We start from the raw sequence: 27,835 nt of genomic DNA on the forward strand, positions 1-27,835 counted from the left end.
ACAAAGGGAAAATATCTAGTACAAACCACAACTTCGTGAAAACCCATGCAAACCACGGCAAAAAAGTTGTCTAAATTCACAAAAAATTCACACATCTAGATGATATAATAATACACAATCTTGTAAAATATCTTGTCTAAACTCGACTTCGTCTGTGAGATATAAAAAAACAAATTTCAGATCAGGAAGTTGTCCAGATAATTTGTTAGAAATTTATTGTTTTTATATCTCACAAACGAAGTCGAATTTGGACAAAATATTATACAATATTGTGTATCATCATATCATCTACATGTGTGATTTTTTGGTGAATTTAGACAACTTTTTTGCAGTGGTTTGCACGAGTTTTCACGAAGTTTTGGTTGCACTAGATATGTTCCCTTCTACAAATCTCTAAAACTATGGAAAATGTGCACAAACTTTGCGTTGATTGTTAAGTGGTCACCAATTTTGAACGAGATGTAACAACAAATAAGCTTCCAAAGATCCATAGTATTTGGAAACGTGCAGCGTGGCGACCTGCCCATTTGTTCCGTGTCTGGTGTGCGGCTCCCTTTGCATTCATCTGGAGCCTTCTCCCCGCCGGCCCCGCTCTTAGATCCGCTAAACCCGGCCGCACAGAGACACCATGGCCGCGGCTTCCCCTCCGCCTCTCCCCACCGCCGTCTCCTCCGCCGACGTCGCCGCCGCCGCCGCCAACCCCGCCGCGGCGCGCGTCTTCGTCTCCCGCCTCCTCGACTCCGCCAGGCGCGCGTTCTCCGGCGCCCGGCCCAACTACGCCGCCGTCGTCGCGCTCTCCCTCGCTGCCACGCTCCTCGCCCACCCCTTCTCCCTCGGCTCGCTCATGTTCTCCGCGCTGGCCCTCGGCGCCGCCGTCGTCTGCGCGCGCAGCGCGTTCCGCGTGCCGGAGGACCACTTCCCCGACGTGCCCGACCAGGCTGCCGGCAGCGGCAACCAGCCGGATGAGGATGATGACGGTGGATCGTCGGCGGCGGTGCTGCTGCTGCCTGACGACATCCTCGCCGACGTCCTCCGCCGCCTCCCGCCTAGAAGCCTTGCCGCTTCACGCTGCGTCCGCAAGCAGTGGTGCTCCATCATCGACGTCCGACGCATGCTCCGCGTCGACCTCCTCCCTCTCCAGCTCGACGGCTTCTTCGGCAACCCCAACGACTACGAACACCGCCCATCTTTCTTCGCACCCCCATCGACAATGCGCCGAATCATCACCGCCGGCCGCCTCAGCGACTTCTTCGACACCTTCGGCTACATGAGCATCGCGGACCACTGTAATGGTCTGCTTCTACATGGGCTTGGGCAGCTGACGGTGGTCAACCCAGCCACACGACAATGGGCCGCCTTGCCTGCCTTCCCATCACCATCAGCATCATCATCATCATCAGTTGTCGACGATCAGCTGCTTCAATCTGTCGGCAATCAGCTGATTGTCTACGATCCCATGGTGTCGCCGCAGCACTACGAGGTATTTGTCATCCCCATTTTCTATACATATACCACCAGCGACGGAGACGGAGACGGCGACGGCGACGACGAAACCCAAACCCAACATCTGGCAGCAGACTACTCAGCAGATCAGTACTGGCCACCGTCGCCATACACAATACACGTCTTCTCCTCGAGGAAATGGATGTGGGAGGAGAGGTCCTTTGTCCGCCAAGGGGATCCTGCCGGAACCATCGCCGATATGCTATCGTGCTCCGACAGCCGCAGCCTGGAAGAACAGGGCGTCTATTTTCAGGAAGCACTCTATGTGCGTTGTCGAAACGATTCCGTAATTAGGTATCTCTACTCTCCATTGTGTATATATATCGTTAATTAATTATTATTACTCGATCCACTCTCTTCGATCATATAATTCACATCCCAATATATATTTGCAGAATAAGCTTGTCAGGTGACAATAAGTACCAGATGATTAAATCACCTGTATCAAGGACCGGAGTTGGTGAGTATGATCTCTCTTACTTGGGAAAATCAGAAAAAGGGGTCTACTCTGCGCTACTTCAGGAGGGTGGTGATAGTTGCCCACAATGTCGAGTTTGGTTGCTTAATGAATTTTGCGGTCAGATGGAGTGGGTATTGAAGAGTAAAATAAACCTTCAATCCGTAGCGGAAAATATTCCACTTCTTCAATTTGCTAACAAATATAGAAAACCATGGATTCGCGACTATAATGCCAAGGATGAACTTGAAGCACCTGCGCAAGACCAACTCGATGGATGGGACTCCGACGATGGTATCGTCCTAGAGATCACAGATAACAAGCAGGCCACTACAACAGACTGGGAGATTGGTATGGTTTTCCTTGGATTTCATCCTTACAAAGAGGTTGCCTTCTTTAGAGTATCGTCAACACTCGTATCTTATCATTTGAATACCTCAAAGGTTCAAGAGTTGGGTCCCATATATGTAACGGAAGTGGAAAGATCATTCCCATACACAGCATGCTGGATGCGGGACTTGTTTGAAAACAATTAAGTGGCTTATCAAAAGGTTAACGTACGTGCATGTTTTTGGAACATGCATATAGATCTTGGATTCTCTGTTACTTTAATACTTTGTACGTTTAAGTTATCCATTCGGACCTGCTATTATAAAGATTAGAGTTGCCTCTCTAATTTCATTTCATTATCTTCGCATCATGTTTTCCTTTCGTTTCTAGGCGGCCGCTCAGCCGCGTGTTAAAAGACATCAAAGAGATGGGAAAGGCTGGTTATGTAGTTGGGTGAAAATAACACGACAGAATAACACATTTGAGATAAACTTTAGAGATATAATAATCATTTTTTCTAACTTGCAAATATAATAATGAATCAAATCGTGGACGTTATAGAATGAAAAAGGAACGCAGCTACCCGTGTCTCCAGACACTCGCGTCGTCCCCTAGCTTAGGGGCGATGGCCGCCGCCCCACACACCCTCACCCTCCGTCCCTCACCTCGCTGCTGCCGTAGCGCCCTCCGCACCGAAAGTCCGCCTGGGCGCAAGGAAGGTAGCGGCGGGCCCTGCCACGACCTTCCTCCAGTACCCCACCGAGGAGGCCACGACCATTCTTTCCACCTCCTCTTCACTCTTTTTCCCCCAAACTTTAGACACGGCAGCCATAAAATCTAGGGAGAGTGCTCCATTTGCGAGCTCTGAGGGTCCAATACAGCTTCCTTCACCGGATCCCCGTTTGGTCTCTCCAGTGGGGCAGCTCGGGCCCTGCTCGGTGCTCGAGGAATCGGCCACCACTGGTGTTTTGTAGGGGCGAGCGCGACACCCATCCTTGTCTTTCGCAGCTAGAAATCATCGTTTCTTGGGCCGGGTAAAGGACCCGCTCCAGTAAACTACATATAGAAGTATCATTACAGTGCATCATTAGACTACATATATCATGAAAGTGTGCATAGAATACTCTGTTTTCAAGGCGTCGCCTAGGCGACAAGGCGGTGGCGGCTCGCCTTGCTTAAGGTCTCGCCTTAGCCCGCCTTAGCCCGCCTAAGCGTCGCCTAGGCGATAAGGCGGTGGTGGATCGCCTCGCCTCACCTCGCCTTACCGCTTTAAAAACATAGATAGAATACATGCATAATTTTGTCCTATTTCCTTTGAGTAATGCTACTATTGCCGTCACAGAGTTTCTGATCGTCCCACTAACGGAGGCTTCCATATTTTTTGTCGGTTGACAATTCATGCTCAGGGTGAACAATTTCTCTAGCTATATGGACCACTTCATGCAAAATAAAACGACATAAATCGTGGACTATAGGGAGAAGTTGTTGCTCATTGAGTGGACCTTCGTGGGTTTCCCGTTGATCTTGCAAATAAAAAATCCATGGAAAAATTCAGTCAAGTGTTATATGCAAGCACTTACAATATGCAGTTATGCATCTATCCTAGCAAAGAGTAGATGCTTACACGTTCGGGGTCTTTTGTGTATCTCCCGAGCTGTCTCATGTGTTCACACACATAGTATCCACAGTACACGGAACATGCAGGTTGCTTGTGGTATGGAAAGTTTGTGCGCATCACTATTTTTTATTTTCTATCAGCAGGATGAATTCCTCCATTGTAAATGTAGTGCTTGCAAACCCTATTTTTTATAAAACAAAGAAATAAGAAGTTATTTATATTTGTAAGATTTAGCATGATGTCCATGTAGAGAATAGTACTTTGCTAACATGTTGAGGATGGATACGAATTCAGCGTATCTGGTCGGCGCAAAATCAGCAGAGTCCAATACAAGCATTCTTCAACGCTTTGGCTGTATCATAAATGCAATCCATTGCCTTCTGCAAAAATATCATATATGATTTCTTAGACATTTACTCGAAGCAAGTGCATATTATAAAAAATGATTGTGACTATACTTACTTAAAGTGGTATGGTGCCCATATGATATCCCTATCCCGTGAACATTGCATCTGGAGCGATATGTAGGCACCGAGATATCCTTATGATATTTCGGTGTGCCTTTTTTGCTTATCATGTTTTGCCTTGCACGTTGAACACTTGCTTAGCTCATCGTGGTCATCCTTCCACAACATTGGCCTATAATGCCTGGACTCACAAATAGCTACCGGGTCAAGGAATGGGCATAGATTTGCGATCGAGTTTCGTGATCAAGATGTTTCAAATTTGCAGTTCTTTTCCGGATACGGCCTCAGTTTTGATTTAATAATATGAATATCATTTCCCTTTTAATTATTTTGAAATTTCGACCCACTTGCAGTTTATATTTAACTTCGACCGATAATTTTCAGCAAACAAAATAAAATGAGGAAATATAATAAAGCAATTGATAAATATATCATATATCACAAGTGAGTAACATTTCAAGTTTGAGAAGACAAGAAAAAATTTTGAAGGCAAAAGGAAAAAAATTGGTTTGCCGAGTGCCAACAAAAGACACTCAGCAAAGGCTAGCCTTTGCCGGCTGATGGAAGTTTGGCACTCAGCATACAAGGCTTTGCCACGTGCCTTTGTGGCTGCATACGGCAAAGCCTAATGGCTGGCTGCCCGGCCGGCGCACCGCCGGCGCTCGTGGCGGGCACATGCGCCGTCTTTGCCGTGTGCAGCCCCTAAGACACTCGGCAAAGAGAGGGTATGCCATGTGCCTTTTCTTTGCCGAGTGCAGGCACTCGGTAAACAGGTGACATGTCGTCTGTCGCCTGTTTGTTGAGTGATTCACACGTCTGTAGGGCCACATTACAACAATATTATATAATTTATTATTTAGCATAGTCAAAAAAAGACTTGGCGCATTGGTAGGGCACCCGGGTCTTACCGCCATGCCCAGGGTTTGAATCCCGCAGTGCTCGATGACCTATAAGCCCAGGTTTTTATTATTTTTCTAAATTAAAGCATAGATATTAGTATATAATGCATAGTATCAAACTATTTCACAAATGAAGGTGTGGAACAGTGGTAATGTGCTGCGGCCAGGTCTTTGAGATAATGGTTCGAATGCTCCATTCTCTCTTTTTTAACCAATTTTTATCCTTTTTTTTGGTGAGCAGCTCTTTATTTTTCTTATCACCAATTCTGCGGGAGAATTTTTTTTCTTCCATCACATGCAAATGAAGGCAACTTATTTTTTCTTATTTCCTACCTTGCACAACACCCACGTTTTTTAAGAAAAAAAAAGTAATACATCTTATTTTCTTTAAAGTAAGCAACATATTTGTTTTGTCAAGTTAATTGTGGTTGAGTACAGTATCAAATCTGTGACGATTTAAATTTTCAATCTATGACGGTTATCAAAGGTTCGTCATAGAAACTGGACCCAAATTGGAGCCTAAATGGGCCATTTGTAAATCTGTGACGAAAATTCTTAAATTGTCATAGATGTTGCCAGTTTATGACGCTTTATATAAATGTCACAAAAAATCATTTTGAATTAAGAGATTTCCTGTAGTGGCACTCGGTAAGTGGTCTCTTTGCCGAGTGCCCGATATTTGGCACTCGGCAAAGCTGGAGGCACACGGCATACAGCGGATTTCCGGTAGTGCAGGTGCTTGCGTTGTTTCGGTTTGTCCGTTGCCACAGTGCATGATTGTCGGAGTAAAACGCTCGATCAAGCCATCTCTGCACACACACACAGTGTGTGATCGTCCCAAAACGATGATTTCCCGGAGTAAAACGCTCGATCCAGCCATCTCTGTAAATGTACACACAGAGTGTGTGATCGTCCGAAGAGGATGATTTCCCGGAGTAAAACTCTCGATCATGGCATGTCTCGAGACTTATATTATATATATAGAGAGAGAGAGAGATAGAGCTAATTAGAAGCCAGAGCGGCAACACACCAGAAGTCCACCATGCATCATATGCATGCCTTCCTGTTCCCTGCAGTGGCAGCACTACTTTCCCTGCTGGCTGCCCTGAGCGGCGGCGGCCAAGCCCAAGCCACGCGTACCAGACATGTTTACTTCAACCTGGCCACCCAACCATACCAACACCTCTACACGCAGTTAGAGGCGCTGCTGAAGACGCCAAGCAACCCACCGTACAACCCAAGAGACATCGACGGTAGATACGTCCTGGGCCCACGCCGAAGCGATTTCAGGGGCGCCCCCCATGGATGGATCATGCTGCACGTCACCTCGGGGCCGCAGTGGGTCCGGGCAAACAGTGCCACACTTGCCCTGGCTGAGGACGACCTGTATTTATACGGTTTTGCTAACGGCAGTAACCACTGGTACTTCGTCAACAGTTTCGCATCAGGTGTACGGGGCGCCACTGCCCTCCCGTTCGGGGAGAACTACGGCGCCCTCATTAAAGGTGGCCACAAAGTACTCTGGAAGGTACCTCTCGGCGAGGGTTCCGCCGTATTCGCCGTAAACACAATGGCGACGTGCGACCGTGCCAGAAGCCAGACAGGCCGAATCAAGGATGCTTTTAGAAGGTCTATTGTCATGTATTGTGAGGCCATCAGATTCAAGCCCATCCGGATGCAGTTCAGCGGCGGGAACCGGTGGGAGCGCCGGACCCACATCTCCGCCATCCATGCCACATGGGTAATCTACTGGGGCAAGATGTCCACGCTCCTCGTCGCCTGGGAACGAAGCGGACGACAAACATGGGGTGCTCCTCCATTCGAGAACCATGCCACAACAGTCCGCCAAAAGATACATGTTGGAAACCCCGCCGACGCATTGGTCAAACTTGACTTCATCCTTCGCCCAACCCACGAGCAGCTACGTACATTACTAGTAAATACTACTAGAAACCATGCTTATATGTACAGTCCAACCGACTGATCCACTCGTGGTAAGTATAAATAGTTAAATATATACTATAACTACTACGTATGGCTACACACACACACATATCTGTCCGATCCATTGTACGTGATATGTAATTTTATAAGTTTGTTTAATAAAGATGAAAGAATATATATTATAATTACTACTAATATTATTATTTTTACCATCATCATCATCCACTACTAGAAAACGGCTCATTCGTCCATGGCCCTTAGTACCGGTCCGAAGCAACAGTGCCCCTGTGAGCCATTTAGTACCGGCTGGAGGCACCAGCCGGCACTAAAGTGCACCACCGACACCGGCATGCAACGGCTAGTGACCATTTAGCACTAGCCGGTACTAAATGGCATCCAGGAAATTTGGTGCCGGCTGATGGCTCCAACCGGTACTAAATGTAGAGCTTTAGTACCGGCTCGAGCCACTAGCCGGTACTAATGCGTCCTCTATAAATTGGCGCCTTCATCCTCTCCAAGCCCGAGCCTGCACCATTTCACCAGAGCAGCTCGAGCTCGAATTCTTCTTTCTCTTGGAGAGGTGCCGCCATTTTTTCCAGTTTTAGTGAGTGTTCTACTCATCCTAGTGCGCTAAAGGTTTGCAACTTCATTCTCCCTTTATTGATTGTCTTCATGCTTTGTTTTATACTCCATAGTTAGAGAAATTTGTGATTTTAGAATTAGTGAGAATGAGCATGATTTCTTTGATTTATTCATTGATTTGAGATATATAGTACCCATCACTTCAATTTGAGCGAAGCTTTTATGGCTAGGTTGAATGTTGATAATTTATAGAGATATTTTTCAATCATTTCCTATATATTAGAAACGACCGTAGTATATTTTTTATTTTTCTAATGAGATGAGTATATGTGGACAGTGGAAATTTTTAGAATGAGATTAGAGGATTTACTTGTATATATGACCATATTGTGGATAGTTGATTTTTCTAATAAATTATTGAAAGGAGTATAATAGAATTTTTTGTATTATGAATGGATTATTTTGACGTTCTAGTGATGTATTTATTCAGGCTCACGTTGAAATCATCTAGAAGCTAAAAAACTCTTTATTTCGAAACAAGTATACGTCATTAATCTCCATCCAACAGTGATGGTACTACCTTTCGGGGATACACGATGTGCTATAAGGACGTCGCGAATCGGCTGGTCGCATCACCAGCACTTCCGGTTGATACGAACACAGCATTTGATGCAGTCAGCATGGCCATTGTTGCACTGAGAGCAAATCAACGAGCACGCTGCCTGTGCCAACTGCTGTGTTCCTATTATCCGGAAATGTTGGTGCTGCGACTGGCCGATTGGTGACATCCTTGTACCGCACCGTGTCCCCCCGAAAGGCATTATCATCACTGCAGGGTCGAGGTTACCGATATATATATATTCCGAAATAAAGTTTTTTTTCTACTAGATGATTTCTGGATATTGAAAAGAGTGTTCGCCTGAAACTGAAGGGTGTCAAAATAATTAGGAGATATAGAGATTTATTTCAATTAATTAGATATTTATTTCAATTAATTTATTCATGTTATTCTGATTGAGAATTAATGTTATTTTGTATTGTCGTTCACAGACACTTACCAGCAAGTGTGAAATATAAACGAAGTAGTGTTGCTATTGGGGCATTAGTCACATTGTGCCTGCTCTGTCACAGCTCTTTCTAGACCCTTGATTATGTAGATAGGGGTGAGGTCATGACCGAAGAAGAATAAAGGCTTAGACAGAGCTGTGACATAGCATGGCACACAATGATGACTAATGCCTCAATAGCAACTCTAATTTTATTACATTTCAGACTTGGTGGTAACAAGGGTACACTTTAATTGTAATTGTGATAGCAAATTATTGATTTATTGTAATTGTAATTATTATTTTATTGATGTATTGTAATTTATTGTAATTGTAATTATTAATCTATTCAGATTTTATTGTAATTGTAAGAATTTATATTGTTGTGAAAAATAATAGTGTTTTCCAGTAAAATATGGTTTCAGCAGCTGGAAGGAGTGGCGCCGGTGGGGGTGATCGTTGTCCTTCTGGAGAGAAGGGCACAACTCCAGTAGGTCGTCGGTGCAAGAAACCTAGCGCTTTTCATAGGGTAGCGCTCCGTTATTTGGAAAAAGAATATAGAGAATGTGTGGCAAGGGGCGAGGAACCTCTGTTTGATCTTGAGGATTTGTTGCGGCGTTGCGGTTCATCACCACCAAATCCGGAGGTTCCAGCTCCGCCATCATCTTCTGGGCCAGCTAGAAATCCGTCAGAGCATTATGCGTTCCCACGCAAGGACATTTGAAAACCTATGTGGTTTTGTGCAAATTTTTAAGTAGCATGTTTGTTTTTGGGATGTTTGTGTTATTTTTCGAATGCAATCTATGTATGTGTTGTTAAATAAATTGTGTTGGATGTAATAAAAATATTTGTTATTAAAAAAATGTCAAATTCTTTTTTGCACTTAATAAATTGCTTATCGAACGGAATATATTTTTTTAGATGGATCGACAATGGATGTACGGCCAGCGGTGCACAATGGCATGGATTAACGGTCTTAAAACTTTCCTCGATGCTGCTGAGACCTACAAGTCGTCAAAAAGTTTCATGTTGTGTCCATGCCGCATTTGTAGAAATCAAAAGGAGTTCTCAAAAAGGCATACTCTACATGTCCACCTTTTTTAGAAGGGTTTCAAGGATAACTATACTGTTTGGACCAAGCACGGTGAATCTAGAGTTCCGCTGAAAGACAATGAAGAAGATAATAATGATGATAACATCCCAGACTGGGCTCACTTGTGTGAAGCGGGTGTCTTTGAAGATGAACCAATGCATGTGGCAGAAGCAAATGCTGCATAAGAACAACAACCACCTGACGAACTAGGTCAGGTTTTGGTCGATGCACACAGAGACACTGAAACTTTGAAGGAGTCAAAGAAGTTTGAGAAGATGTTGGAGGATCACAGGAAAATGTTGTATCCAGATTGCAAGCAGGGGTTAAAAAAATTGGGCACCACACTGGAAATGCTGCAGTGGAAGGCAGCCAATGGTGTTTCAGATAAGGGATTTGAGGAGCTACTAGGACGACTTATAAAGAAGATGCTTCCAGAGGGGAACGAACTGCCCCCGACAACTTACGAAGCCAAAAAGTTTGTTTGCCGTCTTGGGTTGGACGTACAGAAGATTCATGCATGTTCTAATGATTGTATCCTCTATCGTGGTGAATACGAGGAACTGGATGCATGTCCTGTCTGTGACGCAAAGCGGTATAAGATCAGGCAAAATGATTCTGGTGATGTCGACGGTGAGCCCGCAAGGAAAAAAGTACCGGCTAAGGTGATGTGGTATTTCCCGATAATACCACGCTTGAAGCGCTTGTTCAGAAACAAAACAAACGCTAAGTTGATGCAGTGGCACAAAGAAGAGCGCAAGCAAGATCAGCTGATAAGACACCCTGCAGATGGGTCTCCATGTAGAAACGTGGATAGACAATTCCCAGATTTTGACAGCGACCCAAGGAACATAAGGTTTGGTTTAAGTACAGATGGAATGAATCCATTCGGTGAGTGGGGGAGCAGTCACAGTACATGGCCTGTGACCCTTTGTATGTTTAACCTTCCTTCTTGGCTATGCATGAAGAGAAAGTATATATTGATGCCGGCGCTTATCCAAGGCCCCAAATAATCTGGCAACGATATTGATGTGTATCTAAGACCGTTGGTTGATGAGCTTTTATTGTAGTGGAAGCCAGAAGGTGTACGTGTGTGGGACGAGTACAAACAAGAGAATTTCGACCTCCGAGCATTCTTTTTCGTAACCATCAACGGTTGGCCTGCACTTAGCAACCTGTCTGGGCAGTCGAACAAGGGATATCAGGTCTGCACCCAATGCTTAGATGAAACCGGCAGCTTGTACCTGAAAAATTCTCGGAAGGTCGTCTATATGGGCCATCGTCGATTTCTGCCCCTCAAACACCCTTTGAGAAGAAAAGAAAAACATTTCAAAGGGGAACCAGAAACTCGTGCTAAGCCTATGTTCCATGACGGAAAGCGTGTTTTCTTGGTGATAAAGGATGTTCATGTAGTGTTCGGAAAGAGTCGCGGCAGCCAACCAGTTCCGAATGATGAAAACGGCCATGCCCCGATGTGGAAGAAGTCTATATTGTGGGAGTTACCTTATTGGGAAGCCTTGGAGGTCCGCAATGCAATTGATGTCATGCACCTGACAAAGAATCTTTGCGTGAATGTACTAGGTTTCCTTGGTACTTATGGCCAGGGAAAAGATACACTCGAAGCAAGACACGACCTGAAAGAAATGAAACAACGAGAAGATCTTCAACCCATTGCGTATAAAATTTTTTGTAATATATATTAGCATTTTTAAATATGTTACACACCAGAAACATATAAAAGGAAAATGTAACAAATTTTATACGCATAAACCTATATTCTACAAATTTTTGTTAATGAAAAGTATTATACAATAATTTTGCATGCTCAAATTATTATATCCTTCTATTTTAAAGTCAATTATCAATTTTTTACCCATTAGAAATGCATAATCCATTACCAACAACAATGGCAGCAAAATATAAAAAGTTTTGTTTTAGTTCTGAGCGAAGGCTTTGCCCGGTACTAAACTGCCTCCACGAAAATTTTCCGCCGGTGGAGGCAGTTTAGTACCGGGCAGAGCCAAGGCCCGGTACTAAAGTGACCAGATTAGTACCGGGCGCAGCCACGGCCCGGTACTAATCTGTCGCACCTATATAACCCAGCACTTAGATCGATTTCCTCATTCCCCCTCTCGTTCTCACTCCCTCGCTCACGTCGTCGTCGCCGCCGCCATCCCGCAACCACCGCCGCTGCAGGACCTCCCGACGACCTCCGCTACTGGACCTCCACACCGAGCGCGCCCCTGCACGCCGACCTGCGGCGCACGTCCCGCTCGCCAGTCCCTGCCTCGACGCCGCCCGGCCCGCGCGCGCGCCCTCGACCGCCGCCGCTTCTTCCTCGACCGCGGCGCCCTCGTCGCCGACCCACCGCCCCGGGAGCCCCCTTCGACGCCGACACGCGCCGCGCAGCCCGCCTTCGGTCGACCACCACCGCCCCGCGCCGCCCCCCGGCCACCCTTGACGGCCGCCGCCCCGACCGCGCGCCGCCCCCGGACAGTGTGCCGCCCCTGGACCGCCGACGCGCCGCCCTCCACCCCCGCACCGCCGGCCCTGCCCCGCCGGTGCCCCTTCCGCGCGGTTTGGTAGCCGTCCTGCTTGCCGGCCGCCCACGCCCCGCCGCCCAGGTTCGACGCAGGGCAACGTAAGCCCTTGCTGACGTCAACACTACTACATGCCGACATCAGCTTTTTTTAATTATTTGGACTATTGTAATAATTGTAGATAATAGTTAGAAAATATAGAAAATTGTTAGGAAATAAAGAAAATAGTTGGGGAATTATAGAAAATAGTTAGGATTTTTTAATTATGTTGCAAAAGTCAAAAAAAACATAGGAAATAAATAGGAGAAAATAGTTAGGAAATTATGAAAATAGGTAGAACACTATAGAATTAGGTAGAAAAATCATAGATAATTTAGAAAATTATTGGAGGATCATGGAAAATTGTAGAAAATTGTTGGAGAATCCTCGAATCATTTCGTTATTGTCGAAACTTGTTAGAGAATCGTAGAATCATTTTCTTATTGTTGAAAATTGTTGGAAAACTGTATAATCATGTATTATATATATATGAGTTTAATATTTTTTATATTGTTGCAATATGATGTATACCTGATGTATTTTTGATATATTCATGTTATAAATTTCTCTTATATTGGTGAAAATTTCATATTATCTGTTGTATTTATATTATCACGACACATAATTTATTGTTGAAAATTGTTGGAAAATTGTATAATCATGTATTATATATATGAGTTTAATATTTTTTATATTTTTGCAATATGATGTATACCTGATGTATTTCTGATGTATTCATGTTATAAATTTCTCTTATATTGGTGAAAATTTCATATTATCTGCTGTATTCATATTATCACGACACGTAATTCCATACGTATTTCTGTTGTACTTTCTAATGTATTTCTAATGTATACCTGATATTATTTCTGATGTATTTCTGTTGTACTGGCGGCAGGATGACATTTTTGTAAAAAAAATTTCGGCATATATTTTTGACAAATCGGAAAAAAAATATAAAAATGAAAAAAATTCCGTTCATTTAGACCCAGTTCGGAATGAAAACGGGCCATTCCGGCCCATTCCGCTCCGGAATCGATCCGGACCTCAAAGTTCCAGGAATCAATCCAGCTCCTGACGGCGCTACTCGAGGCTCGTGGCTCCTGGAGGCGCGACCTGGCAGCGCCGGAGGTGAGGCGGCGTCCTGGCGGCCGAGGAGGCGACCGCGTCACGGCGCGGCACAACCACCTCCGCTACCTTCTCCCCTTCTTGCCGGTAAGGTGCCACCCTCCTCCTCTTTCCTCTATTCTCTCGATTTGGACCCGGTCTTGCTTTTGTGGTGTTCTTGGGTCCGCTACTTGCCGGAGCAGGCGCTGCGGAGGGAGCTGTCGTAGTGCGCGAGAGGGGCGCGGTTGGGGTTGCGCGCGGAAGCGAGATGCTCGAAGGTGAAGGCGATGGTGCCATTGGCAGCGACGAAGGCGGCCAGCTGCACGGCCGTGACGGCGATGGCCGGCGCGCGCGGGCGGTAGAGCAGGAACAGCGCGGCCGCGGCGCCGCCGGCGGCCAGGAGGAGGAAGAGGAGGGCCACGACGCAGGACGCCGCGGGGGAGGACGAGCGGTGGCTGGAGCGCGCGGCCGCGTAGTACTGCGGCGGCAGCCCCGGCGCCGATCTGGCCATGGCCGGCGGCCCGGGCGCGCGAATCTTGCGGGGGTTCTTGGTGGTGGTGGGTGTAGGTAGCCGAGGAGGGGAGGCGACGAGCAGAGCAGGGTGGGTGTCGGAGGCTGGTCGCTGTGCACGATGACGCCCTTTGCATCCAAAATCTCAGATCACAAAAAATTGTTTAGAGCTGTTAGTGCTTGGCAACCAGCTGGACGTGAGGGCAAAAGCTAGGAAGCTGTGACTGGCAGTGGTTTGCGACATACTCACATAGACACTACCTGTTGTGTTTGCAAGTCTGTCCTAAGATGTGAATTCTGGTTGCTCGAATGCTTTGTGACTCTGTTTTGCATGCTCTTCTACTAATGCAGTTTTTGCAATGAAGGTATTATATGGAATATGTTGTCCTGCATTGTCCTCCTTGCATCTTGCCACTAGCTGTTAAATTAACCATTTGCTTGTTTAAATTGCCTTTTGTTTTGGGACTTGTTTCACGTATGCTTAATATTTTCCTACTACAATTGTTTTCTGATATCTTTAATTCTTAAGAATCTATAATTTGTGCTTTTTGATTGTATCAGCAGTTCCTAGAACGGGCGAAGACGAGCCACCTCCTTCTTGGGACCCGATTTTGACTCCGAAAGGTACTCCAGTAGTTCTATATGATTGCCCTATTCTATATGACTATCTTGTTCTTTTGTATGAGTGTTTGGTAGCTTAATAAAATATATGACTTCCCTGCTATTTTTTCATATAGTAATCCAATGGATATGACTTTGAGAGACCGTATTAGAAAGAGGAGGGAGGAAGATGACGATGATATGATGCTGTTTATTCTCCCTGCCCTTTCTCTTTTGGAGTCTAACCGAGGAGGGCAAAAGAAACAACGTCATAGCCCTAAGGAATCGGGCGAGGAGGAGGTCCGTCGGTTGCTCCAAGGACACGTGAAGAACTGTTTGGTAGCTTTTAGGATGGAACCTTGGATCTTCAGTTATTTGGCTGATTCCCTTCACAGGAACAAACTTGTCCCCGATACAAGAATCAAGGTCGAGGAGAAACTTGGATTCTTTCTTTACATGCTCAGCCACAACTCTTCTTATGAGGATCTACAGATCAAATTTCACCACAGTAATGATACATTTCACCGCCACATAAACCACTTCTTTAGGAATGTTCTCCCTGGTCTTGCTCGCGAATTCCTCAAACCTCCCAACCCTAATCAAGTCCATCCAAAAATTGCCACAAATCCAAGATTTTATCCATTCTTTAGGAACTGCCTCGGTGCCATCACTACTAGAAAATTGGCTTAAGGCACCGGTTGCAAGGAGCTTTTGGTACCGGTTTTTTGAACCGGTACCCCCAAAGTGGTACCAAAGGCTGAGCCTTTGGTACCGGGTAAAACAACCGGTGCCTAAGCCTTCAAAATTCACGCAAAATATTCTCTTTGGTTGGGACTTGAACTCGCGACCTCTAGCCTCGCACGTTGCTCCTTTACCATCTCAGCTACACAGTTGTTCTGATCGAGAAGTAGATATTTTTCTTTTAAAGTAACCAATAGATGAGCCTAAGGTACCGGTTGGTGGTACCACCCGGTACCTAAGGCTCCTAAGGTACCAGTTGGTAACACCAACCGGTACCTAAGGCTCGTCTATAGATACCAGTTGGTGGTACCACCCGGTACTAATATAAAAGTTACCACCCGGTACCTATGGAGAGCTTTAGGTACCGGGTGATAATACCAACCGGTACCTAAGGCTCATTCATAAATTCTATCCACCCCAAAAGTACCGGTATGGAGATGAACCGGTACCTACCGGTATTTTTGGGGTGGACATAAGGCTTGTTTTCTAGTAGTGCATTGATGGCACCCACATTCCTATTTCCATTACCTCTGAAAAAACTGCCCCTTTTAGAAATAGGAAGAACACACTGAGCATCAATGTTATGATTGCTTGTGATTTTGACCTTAAATCACGTTTGTTTCTAGTGGATGGGAGGGATCTGCTACGGATTCTAGAGTGTTGAGGTCTGCCATGAGCAAAGGATTTGCGGTGCCTCCAGGCAAGTTTTATCTTGTTGATGGAGGCTATGCAAACACCTCGTCTTTTCTAGCACCGTATCGGGGAGTCGGATACCACTTGAAAGAGTTTGGGCCTAGTCATGGAAGACCACAAAATTCAAAAGAGTTGTTCAATCATCGCCACGCTTTACTAAGGAACCATGTGGAATGGACTTTAGGAGTGCTTAAGAAGCGCTTTCCTATTCTTAAAGTCGCAACCTTCCATATGTTGAAGAATCAAGTAAAGTTACCCATTGCAGCTGTTATATTTCACAATCTAATCAGGGAAATGGAAGGAGAGGAGGAGTGGCTGGATGATCAGCCAGATAATATCAACCCTGAAGACTTTGTTGTTTTGCCAAGTGGTGATCAGGGCAATGCAGCTAGCAGTGCAGAAGGCAGCGCACTAAGAGACTCAATTGCTCAAGAGATGTGGGTCCAATATCAGCAACATGTACATGGAGATTAGTCGACATTAGTTTTTTCCCATGAGTTGTAATAATTGATTAATATTATGTAGTAATTGAATAAAGTTATGTATAATATGATAGTTATGGTTGGGAAAGGTTCACCCAAAGTCTGTATGAGTTCAAGGGGATCGCCAGTTGCAAAGTTTGGTAGAATACTAGGTATGACAAGTAGTAACATGAAGAAAGTCTCTCCTCAGAGCAGATTTGCCAAGAAGATAGCAAGCTCTCCAAAAGGTATGGTATTTATTGTTTATTCATAATTTCTCAATACTAATCACAATGTATATTTATTATGTATGTAAATGACTGACCATTGTTTTTTTAGGCAAACAAAGAGCAGTTTGGAATAAAGAGTTGGAGAAGTCACTCATTGAAATCCTTCACTACTACAAAGATAGTGGATGCAGAGGAGATAATGGCTGGAACTCAGAAGGTTGGAATAGAATGGTGAAGGAATTCCATGCTCGGAACAGATACATATCATTCAGCAAAAGTCAAATTCAAGAGAAGGAAGTCAATTAAAGAGAGATTACAAGATGCTAAAAGCGGCAAGACAACAAAGTGGGTCCTCTTGGAATGAAAAGAGATGTATGGTCGAGGGATCTTCAGCTATGTGGGATAACTTGGAACAATCGTTCCCAAAGATCAAGAAGTTTCGAAACAACAAAGCCAGCTTTCCATTGTATGAAGCACTTGGTGAGCTATATGACGGTAAGTTTTAATCTTTGCTGTCCAAATTAATGAATTCTGATCTTCTTTATTGCGTTATGTTTTTTCAAATTGTGTATTGTTTTCTTGTTCTTATGTAGGCCATCTTGCTGAGGGAAAGTACAACTGCACCACCATTGATTCAATGGAAGATGAAGCACCCCTCAACCTGCTACCGGAATTGGATGATGATGATGATGTTGTGCTGCTTGACGAGCAAAGATACTCGAGAGGGAAGAAATTGAAGATCCAGATGTAAGTGAGGTGCAAAGAAACTTGAGAGAGCAAGGAGACATAGCTGACAAAGAAACTCAAGCTGACAAGGCTGACAAAAAAACTCAAGCTGACAAAGCTGTGACTGAAAAGCAAATAAGACAGGCTGCAATACCAAAATGGAGACAAGAAAAACAAGATAAGAAGAGTACTAAGAGTTTACGAGTTGAGTGCATGATGGAGAGGTACATCGAGATGAAGAGCAAAGAATCTGAGGAAGAAATTACACAGTTGGCTAGAGAGAAGGAATGTTCGCAAGCTGCAGATTACTCCATCAAGAAGTGTGTGTCTATGTTGGGCACAATGGATGTTACCAAGGAAGAGAAGGTAAAGGCTTATTCAGTTTTTAAGATCCTAGAAAATAGAGAAATCTTTCTGAGTGCATGTGAAGATGGCCTGGAGTGTGCATTATGTTGGCTGAAGTGAAATGGCCTAGCATCACCAAAGGTTAGTTCTCTTCCTTGTCAAACTTTTTTTTCCCTGTAACATGGATCAGATGCTCCATATGACCATAGCTTAAGGAAACTGATTGATGTTTCAATGTAGATCAAATATTGTTCATCAGTTAAACACAACACCATATTTCAAAAATGCAATCAGCACCATATCGGTCGAGCCATGCAGCTGCAATTCATTCATTGACTGATCCCCTGAATGTGATTCAAAATGAAGTAGTGATCTAAACCCTCCTGTTATATATACAAAAAATTAATCTGAATGCAGGAATTAGATGCCAGATGAATGAACACCATGCTGTTTCGTGTTTCTTATACCAACACATTGTACTGATGAACCAAAAAAGAAGCTGCTTTTTTAGGAATGGTCGATAATAGCTTGATAAAGAACCTGCCTGAATTATTTGTGCCTTTTCAGGAAGCTGCTTATTTGTGCTTGATAAATATATGACTGTTTGGCAAAACTGATGTTGTATGGTCTGATGTATATGTACAGTTTGATCATGTTGACATTGGTTGCCTGCTCAATTTTTATGACATCTCTTCTGAATTTACTTGTGCTGTGACGCAATATCAGTTTAGACTTTAGGGCATTGCAACTTGGAATTTTAATGACTGCACACAGCCACATCTTGCATGTGCTATTTTCAGACTAAGATTTCTGTAACTTAATTTTGCTGTCTTTGTTCTTCACAAAAGTGATTGTTTGCTCTCTTTGTTATTCACAAAAGCTTGACTGATTGTTTGCTCTCTTTATTATTCACAAAAGTGTAACTGTAACTTAATGTTTTACCTGAAAATTTATGCATGTACACTGTAATATTAACTTCAGGTGTTCTCTTTGACTCTTCAGGCATGCACTGGTGTCTTTGGATTTCAGCTTTCAGTTGGAGTGTGGGGATTATGTAGAAGTATGGATTGATGGATGGATGAATCTGTAGGGACTTGAGTAGTGTGCGTGTGTGCCTTGTAGTTACAGCTGCAATGGTGGCATTTGATAAATCTGTCAATGGATTATAGCTGCTTGCAGTTGTATTAAATCAGCTGCTGATCTGTTGTGCTGAACCAGCTGCTGAGTTAACATCTTTTTTTTTTGCATGTTGGTTGATGGATGTTTCAGCTCGGAGTGTTATATGTCTGTTAGCAAAATAGAAGAGTTGTTGTGAGTTGATCTGTTGCTCTGAGGCAGAGCACTGGCTTGGTTCCATTCCATGTTGCACAACCGAAGATCTGCACTGGTTTTGATCCTGGCCTGGAACGGCTGATGACCAGGAATGAGTGACACGGGTGGAATAACTTAAACCGGGCCTGGAAATCAAAACAGGCCCGGAATCAAAAAACCCCTGTCGAACGAGGCCTTAGGGCCCGTTCATTTGCGGCCGGATCGAACCGTTTCAGGTCCGTTCCAGGTGGTTTACGCCAGTCCGGATGGAAACCGGTTGGGGATGCCCCGTTCGGTTTGGCCTGGCCGGAATTGATTCAGGCTGGCTTGGTCTCCCTCTCACCGTTACTGGCCCGGATTGGAACCGGGTCACCTACCCTCCGGCTCTAATCTGGCTTGCGGCTGGCGGCGCGAGGGACGCGAGAGGCGATGCACGGCGAGGCGTCTGCGGCGCGGCCGGCGGCGCAAGGTGACTATGGCGCGGCGGGGTGAGTCCACGATGGCGCGGCGGGGTGAGTCCACGATGGCGCGGCTTCCTACCCACCAGGCTACCACAAACACCCGCGGTGGAGGTGACGGCGGGGCGGCGCGAGGCAACAACGACGGCAAGGTGACTCGGGGCGGCTGTGACGCGTCGATCTCCTCGGCAGCTACCTTCTCGTTGGTAAATCCTAATCGCTATCTTCCATCCCCTCTCCATTTCCCATGTCCTAGGGTTAGGGATCTTGATTTTGGTTTCTTGATCTCGTTGATGGCTCTAGTTAGTTGGTGTTGGTTGCTACTCCGTGTTGTGTTGGCATCGGCTTCTTGGGCTCGATATGACTGTCACTTAACGAGATCAGTTCGCGGTCGTTGATGTGGTTGTTCGTTTTCTGTCTGTACTTGTATTTGTGTATGGTTATGAAATGGGTGTCCTAGTGGATTTCCTAGGACTTGCATATTCCTTTGAAATGCATGTTTGGATGTTACCAAGAGTAGTCATATGTTCATATTGTTGATTCCATCATTTAATCATTGCTTGCTCCCCTGGCTAATTGAGTAATTGATTAGATTACTGAGCTAAATTAGTGTATTTTGCTCTTATTTGTACCATTCCTTCAAATATTTTTTATAGAAAAACGTTCCTTAAAATATTGAATTTTTTGGGGGTTTCTGTATTTCTACAAGATACTTCGACACTGATAGAAACATGTTAACAGTTAACAATTGCATGCTAGATATTTCTACAAGATCTCACTCTGATTGTTCGGTTTATGTATAGATTGGCAAATTTGAAAAGTGACGCTCACTTATGTATGATTATAATTTGTGCTATGTAAACAATTTCTGAAGTTTATCCCAAAGTTATGGGTTCCACGCTTGGTGAATGCAGTATGTGCTTTGTTTTCCATAATCTCACATCTGACGAATCAGTATCTAAATATGTCTCTTTTTCTGATAGCTTATGGTTTTTCCTACAAGTATCTGATGCTTATCTCAAATTTATCAAAGGATCTTGGGTAGAAATGCTACTTGAATATGTAAAAGATAGGAAGCCCAAAGTTGGGACAAGTCTTAAATTGGATCTGTCCTCTTCTTAGTGCATTATTCTTCACATGGATAATTGAACTTCATTTCCCATTGAGTATCATGAGATGTATTGATGTAACATACTGTAAGTATGACCGCAAATTCATTTAACATGATAATAGTCAGTATCAGTGGAGCTTGCAAATTGACTCACTTTTCTCTTAGGTTATCATGACATTTCTAGTGTATGAGAAGCAGGAGAAGCTAAAAATTATGATGAAAATGCATGTTCTGAAGGATGGGCCTTACAGGATGATATCTTATTCTTATTTCCTTGCTCTAGCAGTTGTCTTGTGATTTTCGGTTCCTTGATAGGTAAATTATAATTACATTACACTCTTGAGTATGCTGTTATGGAAAATGAATGTGCAAGGTGAATTCATTAACCTTCTTCTATTCGGTTCTCAATTTTATTAGAGGAGTCGAGGGCCTATTGGGCCTTAGCCCATTAGGGTTAATTAGTTGGTTGCTTAGGGGCAAAGTCAAACCTCTCTATATAATGAGAGGAGATGTATCAATCTAATCAAGCAAGAGATTAGAAGGAAAACATTCCCTCTTGCCCGGCCGCGGGCAAAGCCCCGCGGCAGGCCTTCTTGCGCCCCTGCAACCCTAGCCGCCGCCGCCGCCAGCAGTGAACCGTACCCACAAGTACTGTAGCGCACCAGTCCTCTCACTCTCTCATGATCTCAATCCTAACAACGTCCATAACAATCTGGTATCAGAGATCAGGCATCGATCTGCCCCTGCTGCGCCAGCCATGTTCCCCACCACGGCGGCCATGGCTGGCCCTGGTTCACCCGTCGCGCTGCCAGTTTTCGCCACCACCACGGCCAGCACACCACCGCTGCCTGCGCAGCAGTCTGCGCCTTCCACGGGCGCCCTCAACACGTTGACAGCGGCCGTCTATGCCTTGCAGTGCCAGATGGATGACATCTCCGCACGTCTGGCAGCGCTCGCAGGCAGGGCATCGCCCTCCGTGCTGCCGCCGGGCCTGACATCGGTCGGGTACATCCGGTCTTTTTCGGCGGCAGTTTCAGTCATCCCTGAGAGCTTCTTCGCGCAGTGGGTCCTTCCTGTGAGTTCGGCGCCCGTCTCCCCGTCGTTGACCGCCCCAGCCCCGTGCCACCACAGCAGCACTGCGAGGGCATCTTCTACAGGGGCATGAATGGCATCCAGGCAGCGGTGGCGCAACTGCAGGCCGCGCCCCATCTTCAAGTGGTGGCGTCCAGTCGTCCCTGCCATGTCTCTGCGGCGCCGGTGCGACTGCAGGCTGCAGCACGCGACTTCCTAGCGCGGCGCTGGCTGCAGGAGATGCATCGGTAGATGCACGAGGCGACCTTGATGGCGGTTGACCTCGGCAAAGGGGGGCCCGTTCTCGCCCCGTCGGACGGCCACCAGCAATCACGCGGGTCCGCAGCTGTCTTCATGCACGAGCATCGTGTTCTCTCCACGGTCGGCGAATTCCAACTCAATGGCAGCGGCGGTAGGGGAGGCGGTTTCCACTTTGTCACCGGGGGGGGGGGTGCATTGCCTAGCGCCACCACTTTCCACTACCGGCCGCCGAGAGGACGTCGCACTCCTCTCATTCCAATGGTCTCCATGGGATCTAGGTGGCTACACACGTGGAGGTCCAGCACGTAGAGGGTGTCCGCCGTATCTTCAGGAGTCAAAAATAAAGAGTCGCAATTTATTTAAAATAAGCTGAGATGTAAAAGGCTTGTTCTTAGGTGTTCAGTTTGCGTCCAGTGGAGTCATCGTTAGGTTGCAGCTCGAGGATGAGCGCATGTCCGGGTGGGGAGTAGTGTTAGAGGAGTCGAGGAACTATTAGGCCTTAGCCCATTTGGGTTAATTAGTTGCCTGCTTAGGGGCAAAGTCAAACCTCTCTATATAAGGAGAGGAGATGTATCAATCTAATCAAGCAAGAGATTAGAAGGAAAACCCTTCTCTCTTGCCCGGCCGCGGGCAAAGCCCCGCGGCAGGCCTTCTTGCGCCCCTGCAACCCTAGCCGCCGCCACCGCCAGCAGTGAACCATACCTACGGTACTGTAGTGCACCAGCCCTCTCCCTCTCTCCTGATCTCAATCCCAACAACGTCCATAACAAATTTTTTCAGAGTCAATGAATACAGTGTACAAGCTGTTTTTCTTCATCTGTATAAATTTACAGATTGCCCTTGCATTTTTTGGGGTGTTTTTCTTTTCATCTGTCAAGATGACCACAGGTAGTAACTCAAAGTGTGACCTCCTAGTCAAAATTGTACCTTCTGAAATTGGCAACTGAAAATTTCATTCACCTCCTGCTACAGTGGTTGGCTACATGTATGTATTTGGCTCTGGCCTACTTGTTGCATTTCTTTTCCTCTTCTTTGTCGAGAACAAAACATTTCCCTGCAAGTTTCTATCTTAATTGTGATTTTTGTCTCAGTTATATATAACATTAGTTACAACTTACAAGCTTTGCCTTCTCGGTTCAGATGCTTGGGTATTAGTCATGGAGATGTCCCTGGATTTTGCCTCTGTCGAGGGCTATATGAACTTCAATATGCATTCTGAGAGAACAGTATGGGAGCCACTAGTGTGGCCTGGAGAAGTATTGATCATAATGAGTATAGAATGGGCATTACTGCTCATATTAGCATTGTATTTAGATCAAGCCGCTTTGTTAGGTTTTCTCATACTCTGGTTTCTCTTATTTATAGTACATATGATTGACCCTTCATTCATTGATATTGTTGCACTGTAATCACTTCGGTCACGTATACATCCAATGTTCTGCTTTTCCTTTGAAAATATGACATTGTTGCACTGTAATGGTTTTGTTTGGATGTGGGTCTGTACGTGCAAATGTACGAGTTTCAAGTGCTTGATTTGATGTTATTGTAAGGATTTGATGAGTTGCTGCTGGTAAAATTTGATTAGTTGGAATCCTGTTGAAGCTTTGTTTTTGTTCCCAGTGCTGCCGAACGCATGTTTTCATTCCTAGTGGCTTTGATCCTGGCCTGGAATGGACGTTCACCAGGATTCAGTGACACAACTGGTTTCACTCCTTCCTGGCCAGGATTCAAAACAGTCACAACATCAATCCTGTGGTGCCGAACGAGCCCTTAATTTGGATGATAAGTTATTCCTTCCTGGTCTCTTAATTTTTTTCTCGTAAATATATCATAACTCTTTGCTAATATGAATAGTATACCAGGATTTTGTTTGCCTATGCTTCCACCAACCTTAGGTGCATTCGTTTATTCTTTATTCATGAGAATTGGCTGATCTGTGTGTGTCACATTACTCTCGATTATCTTTATTATCACTTACCCTTGTATAATTAGCAGTCTGCACTTATCTCATACTATTATGGTTATGTATCTGGTAAATATCTTTACACACCACGCCATCCCTTGGGAAAATATAAGCAACGATATCCTAAATATTTTCGGGTGAAATGCTACAACGGTATATCCGTGCGCTTGCGGATCCTTCTGTAATCGTAAAGGCATACATCACGGAGTTTCATGGCGTCGTTGCTATGGACCTAACTCGTTCATAGTGATTATGCTATGGAATGCCCACCGACATTTCTGGCGCGTTACTGGGAACTAACACCTCCTAGGAGCGACGTTAAGAAATGCCAACACAAAGTAAGATGTAAAAGGCTCAACCAAGGGGTCAGCCAACCCCTAGGGTCGGCAAAACATTGGTGAAGTTTCTGCAACGTCTGCTTCGACACACACGCTGGTTTGCACTCCTGCAGTCGCACACTTCCCTACTTACATGAAAGTTTAAAAACTGAAAATTTTCAAAAAAAATGTTTTGCACTCCATGCACTTCATGATAAACTTGCATACTCCTTATTCCTTGACTTCCACTTTGTTCTTGTGAACTAAAACTTGATAGAGAACCCATGCTATCTAATAATTGACTCTTGAGATATGGTTGAACGAATGGAACCTTTGTAAAGTAATTGTAATTTTTTTATAAAATTAAAAACTCAATAGCATGGCTCCTCGTTTGTTTATGAAATTTCTATCCAAAGCTATGTTGTTGAAAACTTTTCACATATATAACTTGTCATCTCATTGAGCTTTGTAAAATTGTTGACTCTTTGTGAGATACATTTCATACTCCCATGATTAAGATCACGTACACTCCACATATTTGCCAACTTCTACACTGGAAGTTGCGCAAGAACATTTCACACATCCATCCATCCCACAAAATAAAATTCCATGTTATTCATGACTACTTTCTCCAAGTTATCATTCCAAGAAAAAGGACGTGGGCCATTCAAAAAAAAGAAATAAAAGACATGCTCAAGAAACCATGATGAAAAAAATTGGACACATGAAGGTCCAAGTATTCGAAAAAAAGGGGTTGGACACATGAAGGTCCAGCTATTTCAAAACAGAGAGAACGCCCATGTCCAAAGAATGAAAATAGAGAGGGACGGTTCATGAAAAGGAGTTCATACACTATCCACTGAAATATTGACACACATGCACATCTTCATCAAGGATTATGACTTGTTTTCTCTTTAGGATCCGGTCTTTGACTCAGCAACATATGAGAAACAGGTATGCCTTCAACTTCTTCTCTACCCTAAGCTCCACAAAAGCCTTTCCAGATGTAGGAGAAAAATAATGCAGCAATTTTCCTTAGTGAGGAATCCAAAAAAGCAAAAGAGAGAGAGAGAGAGAGATCCGAGAGAACAAACTGAGGAGCTAGGCTATGCTTGATTTTGAAAATTTATAAAACCCAAGTTTCTAAGCAAGGGAAGATAAGGAACCTGAAGTTTAAACCATTCCAAGTTTCAATTATCAAGATAAGCATGGTAGGAGGTCCTCTTCTTAGGAGGATGAGATGGGGCCTTGTCACTAGGGGCTATTTCAGCCTCCTCGGCTGACCTCTTCCCCAGCTCATCTGTCAAGGAAAAACAAATATCTGAAACACACCCAATCAAAGGAAAATCGAGTATTCAGCAGTCAGTACGCACGAGAGGACTCGGCACGAGGGGGATGACTCTGATATAATGCAACTTGTTCCTACACACAAGAAAGTAGAAATTAGAAAAGAAACACCCAAAAAGCGAAGGGAAAAAGTACTCGGACTCGAGTCAAGAACTCACATGAGTCAGAGGCCTTTCGACACTAAACAAGTCGGGGACGACGGGCAAAGTATGAACACCGAGAAGTGCCTGCTTCAGCATCTTCAGGGCTAGCCCACCGTCTAGCTCCTCGAGGGTAAGGCAAGAAGGGTCCGCGACCCCAGTATACTGGTAACCGAAATGTGTCCTCTGCTGCAGAGGCTGGATGTGCCTCTGCAGCTAGGACAACAGGACGGTGGCGCAGGTGACCCCAATCCTTTTCCATTCTTGGATCTTCTCCAGAAGATCCAGCACCTGATGCATTTCTTCATCTGTGACCTCGGATTTCCTACAATCTTTCAGCATGGGGGCTTCATGTGTTCACCAAGGGAGTGAAGGTGCGTGGTTCCCTATGTAGTACTAGCAATTCTTCCACCCAGATAAACTATTCGGAGTACTATACTCTAAGTACTTGAACCCTCGCCCCTGATTGAGTTGAAACCCATAGCCGCCAATTCGACTGGGATTGATGCTGTTGGGTTGGGGTTTGAGGTGGAAGAGATAGCAAAATAAATTCCAGTGAGGCTGCATTCCAAGGAATGCCTCATAGAAATGGACAAAAATAGAGAGGTGAAGAATAGAATTGGGATTTAGATGGTGGACATAGAAAGAAAACAAGCCTCGAAGGAAATAAGAGGCTGGAAGAGTAAGACCGCACTCTATAAACTGTTGAAACAAGACAAGTTCATCTACGTTTTCAAAAGGAGCCGCGTCCGAAACAGATTCCCTCCGCTGAAATACTTTGCGAGGCTCAAGCAGACTCTCCTCCACGAGTTGGAGGAGGGTGGAATCGGTGCACTTTCTTTTTTTTTTTCATTCCCCGGTGGAGGGAGAAGATTCCTGGGCCTTCCCCTTCGGTGCATCCTTCTTTCCGCCCATCTCTAATTTAGCGATTGGGTTCCTAGATCGAGGGCTCAAGACGGGAAGGGAGGAAGCAAGCTCAGAAGGAATGAAGGATGTAGATCTAAGAATGGTGGTGGCGGCGGAGAAAGTGTTAAGGAACTCAACAGGCAAATGACTTTAACCCTAAGTCACCACTAGGCTAACTATACCGTGCGATGGCAAAGATGGTAATTTTGGGGAAGTCAAAGTACTCCTCACTGTGCGCACTTATCTCGCCAGTCCAACAGGCGTGGCGCCATCTTTTCAGGGACTCGTCCCGAAAAAGATGGGACAATTCCGAGAATGCCATGATAGTTTTGGATCCTTTTTCCAAATCTAGAATTTGGATTCAAGGCTCGGGGGTTACTGGGTACGTGTCACCCGGAATTTATTTTTCTAGACTTATTTGAAAGTTAAATCAGCCAAATTCAAGATTTACCCTCGGCCTGAATCTTCGATTCAACCCAAGACTCGGGGGCAACTTGATGGAGTGCAATTTTCCGTCGCACTCTATATTTAAGGATTTTCTACCCGAGGGCGTCAAGACTACTCGAGCAGGAGCACCACGCAGCCTCGGCGCAGATCAGGAAGTACTCGAAAGGCTCAATCTGCGTGAAGTTCATGAACCACCCAGCATTGGCTTCGGAAGTACTCAAAGACTTGCGACTGCTTAGCTACGTAGAGCTCGGGGGCTTGTCAGACCCGAGGCCACAAGGTACCTGATGTGGCACAGATCAGTGCCATGTATAGGATAGAGCATGCCTTGTACTCATGTGTCATGTAACTAGTCGTGTAGGCTTAGGAACTAGTTGGAATGGTTGGAAACCACTCGAGTAGTGTTCGGGTAAGTCCTTAGACCTCCACCGACTTAAGGTTTCCCTGTAACCCTACTCCCTCAGTCTATATAAGAGCGAGCAGGGATCCCTCTCATTAAGAGACATCTCTTGACGCATATCGCTACACACAAGGCAATACAATCCACACAGGACGTATGGTATTTCGCAACATCT

The 27,835-nt window shown here is 45.0% G+C and overlaps 2 protein-coding genes, 1 long non-coding RNA gene and 1 pseudogene across 3 annotated transcripts; 3 read left to right on the plus strand and 1 right to left on the minus strand.

The window, feature by feature from the left end:
* Positions 1-628: 628 nt before the first annotated feature.
* LOC120678055 lies at positions 629-7,399 on the plus strand. The gene is made up of 2 exons (XM_039959215.1): positions 629-962; positions 6,360-7,399. The coding sequence occupies exons 1-2, from the start codon at positions 629-631 to the stop codon at positions 7,256-7,258; spliced, it is 1,233 nt and encodes a 410-aa protein (XP_039815149.1). The 3' UTR covers positions 7,259-7,399.
* Positions 7,400-12,086: 4,687 nt separating this feature from the next.
* Positions 12,087-12,617, minus strand: LOC120678056 (uncharacterized PE-PGRS family protein PE_PGRS54-like). The gene has a single exon (XM_039959216.1). The coding sequence runs from the start codon at positions 12,615-12,617 to the stop codon at positions 12,087-12,089; it is 531 nt and encodes a 176-aa protein (XP_039815150.1).
* A 945-nt stretch (positions 12,618-13,562) lies between these two features.
* LOC120678555 lies at positions 13,563-17,728 on the plus strand (annotated as a pseudogene).
* Positions 17,729-19,909: 2,181 nt separating this feature from the next.
* LOC120678556 lies at positions 19,910-23,731 on the plus strand. Its single transcript, XR_005676627.1, has 2 exons — positions 19,910-20,893; positions 20,974-23,731. It is a non-coding gene; the product is annotated as an uncharacterized LOC120678556 (long non-coding RNA).
* The last annotated feature ends 4,104 nt before the right edge of the window (positions 23,732-27,835 follow it).

The sequence above is a fragment of the Panicum virgatum genome, chromosome 6N (genome assembly GCF_016808335.1).
Source record: "Panicum virgatum strain AP13 chromosome 6N, P.virgatum_v5, whole genome shotgun sequence".
Taxonomy (NCBI): domain Eukaryota; kingdom Viridiplantae; phylum Streptophyta; class Magnoliopsida; order Poales; family Poaceae; genus Panicum; species Panicum virgatum.

Bases quoted from the DNA above. Each gene is read 5' to 3' on its own strand.
- LOC120678055 (XM_039959215.1), top strand. From the start codon at position 629: ATGGCCGCGGCTTCCCCTCCGCCTCTCCCCACCGCCGTCTCCTCCGCC. The intron at 963-6,359 runs ATGAGGATGATG...CAGTGGCAGCAC, and splicing joins CGGCAGCGGCAACCAGCCGG to TACTTTCCCTGCTGGCTGCC.
- LOC120678056 (XM_039959216.1), bottom strand. From the start codon at position 12,617: ATGTCGGCATGTAGTAGTGTTGACGTCAGCAAGGGCTTACGTTGCCCT.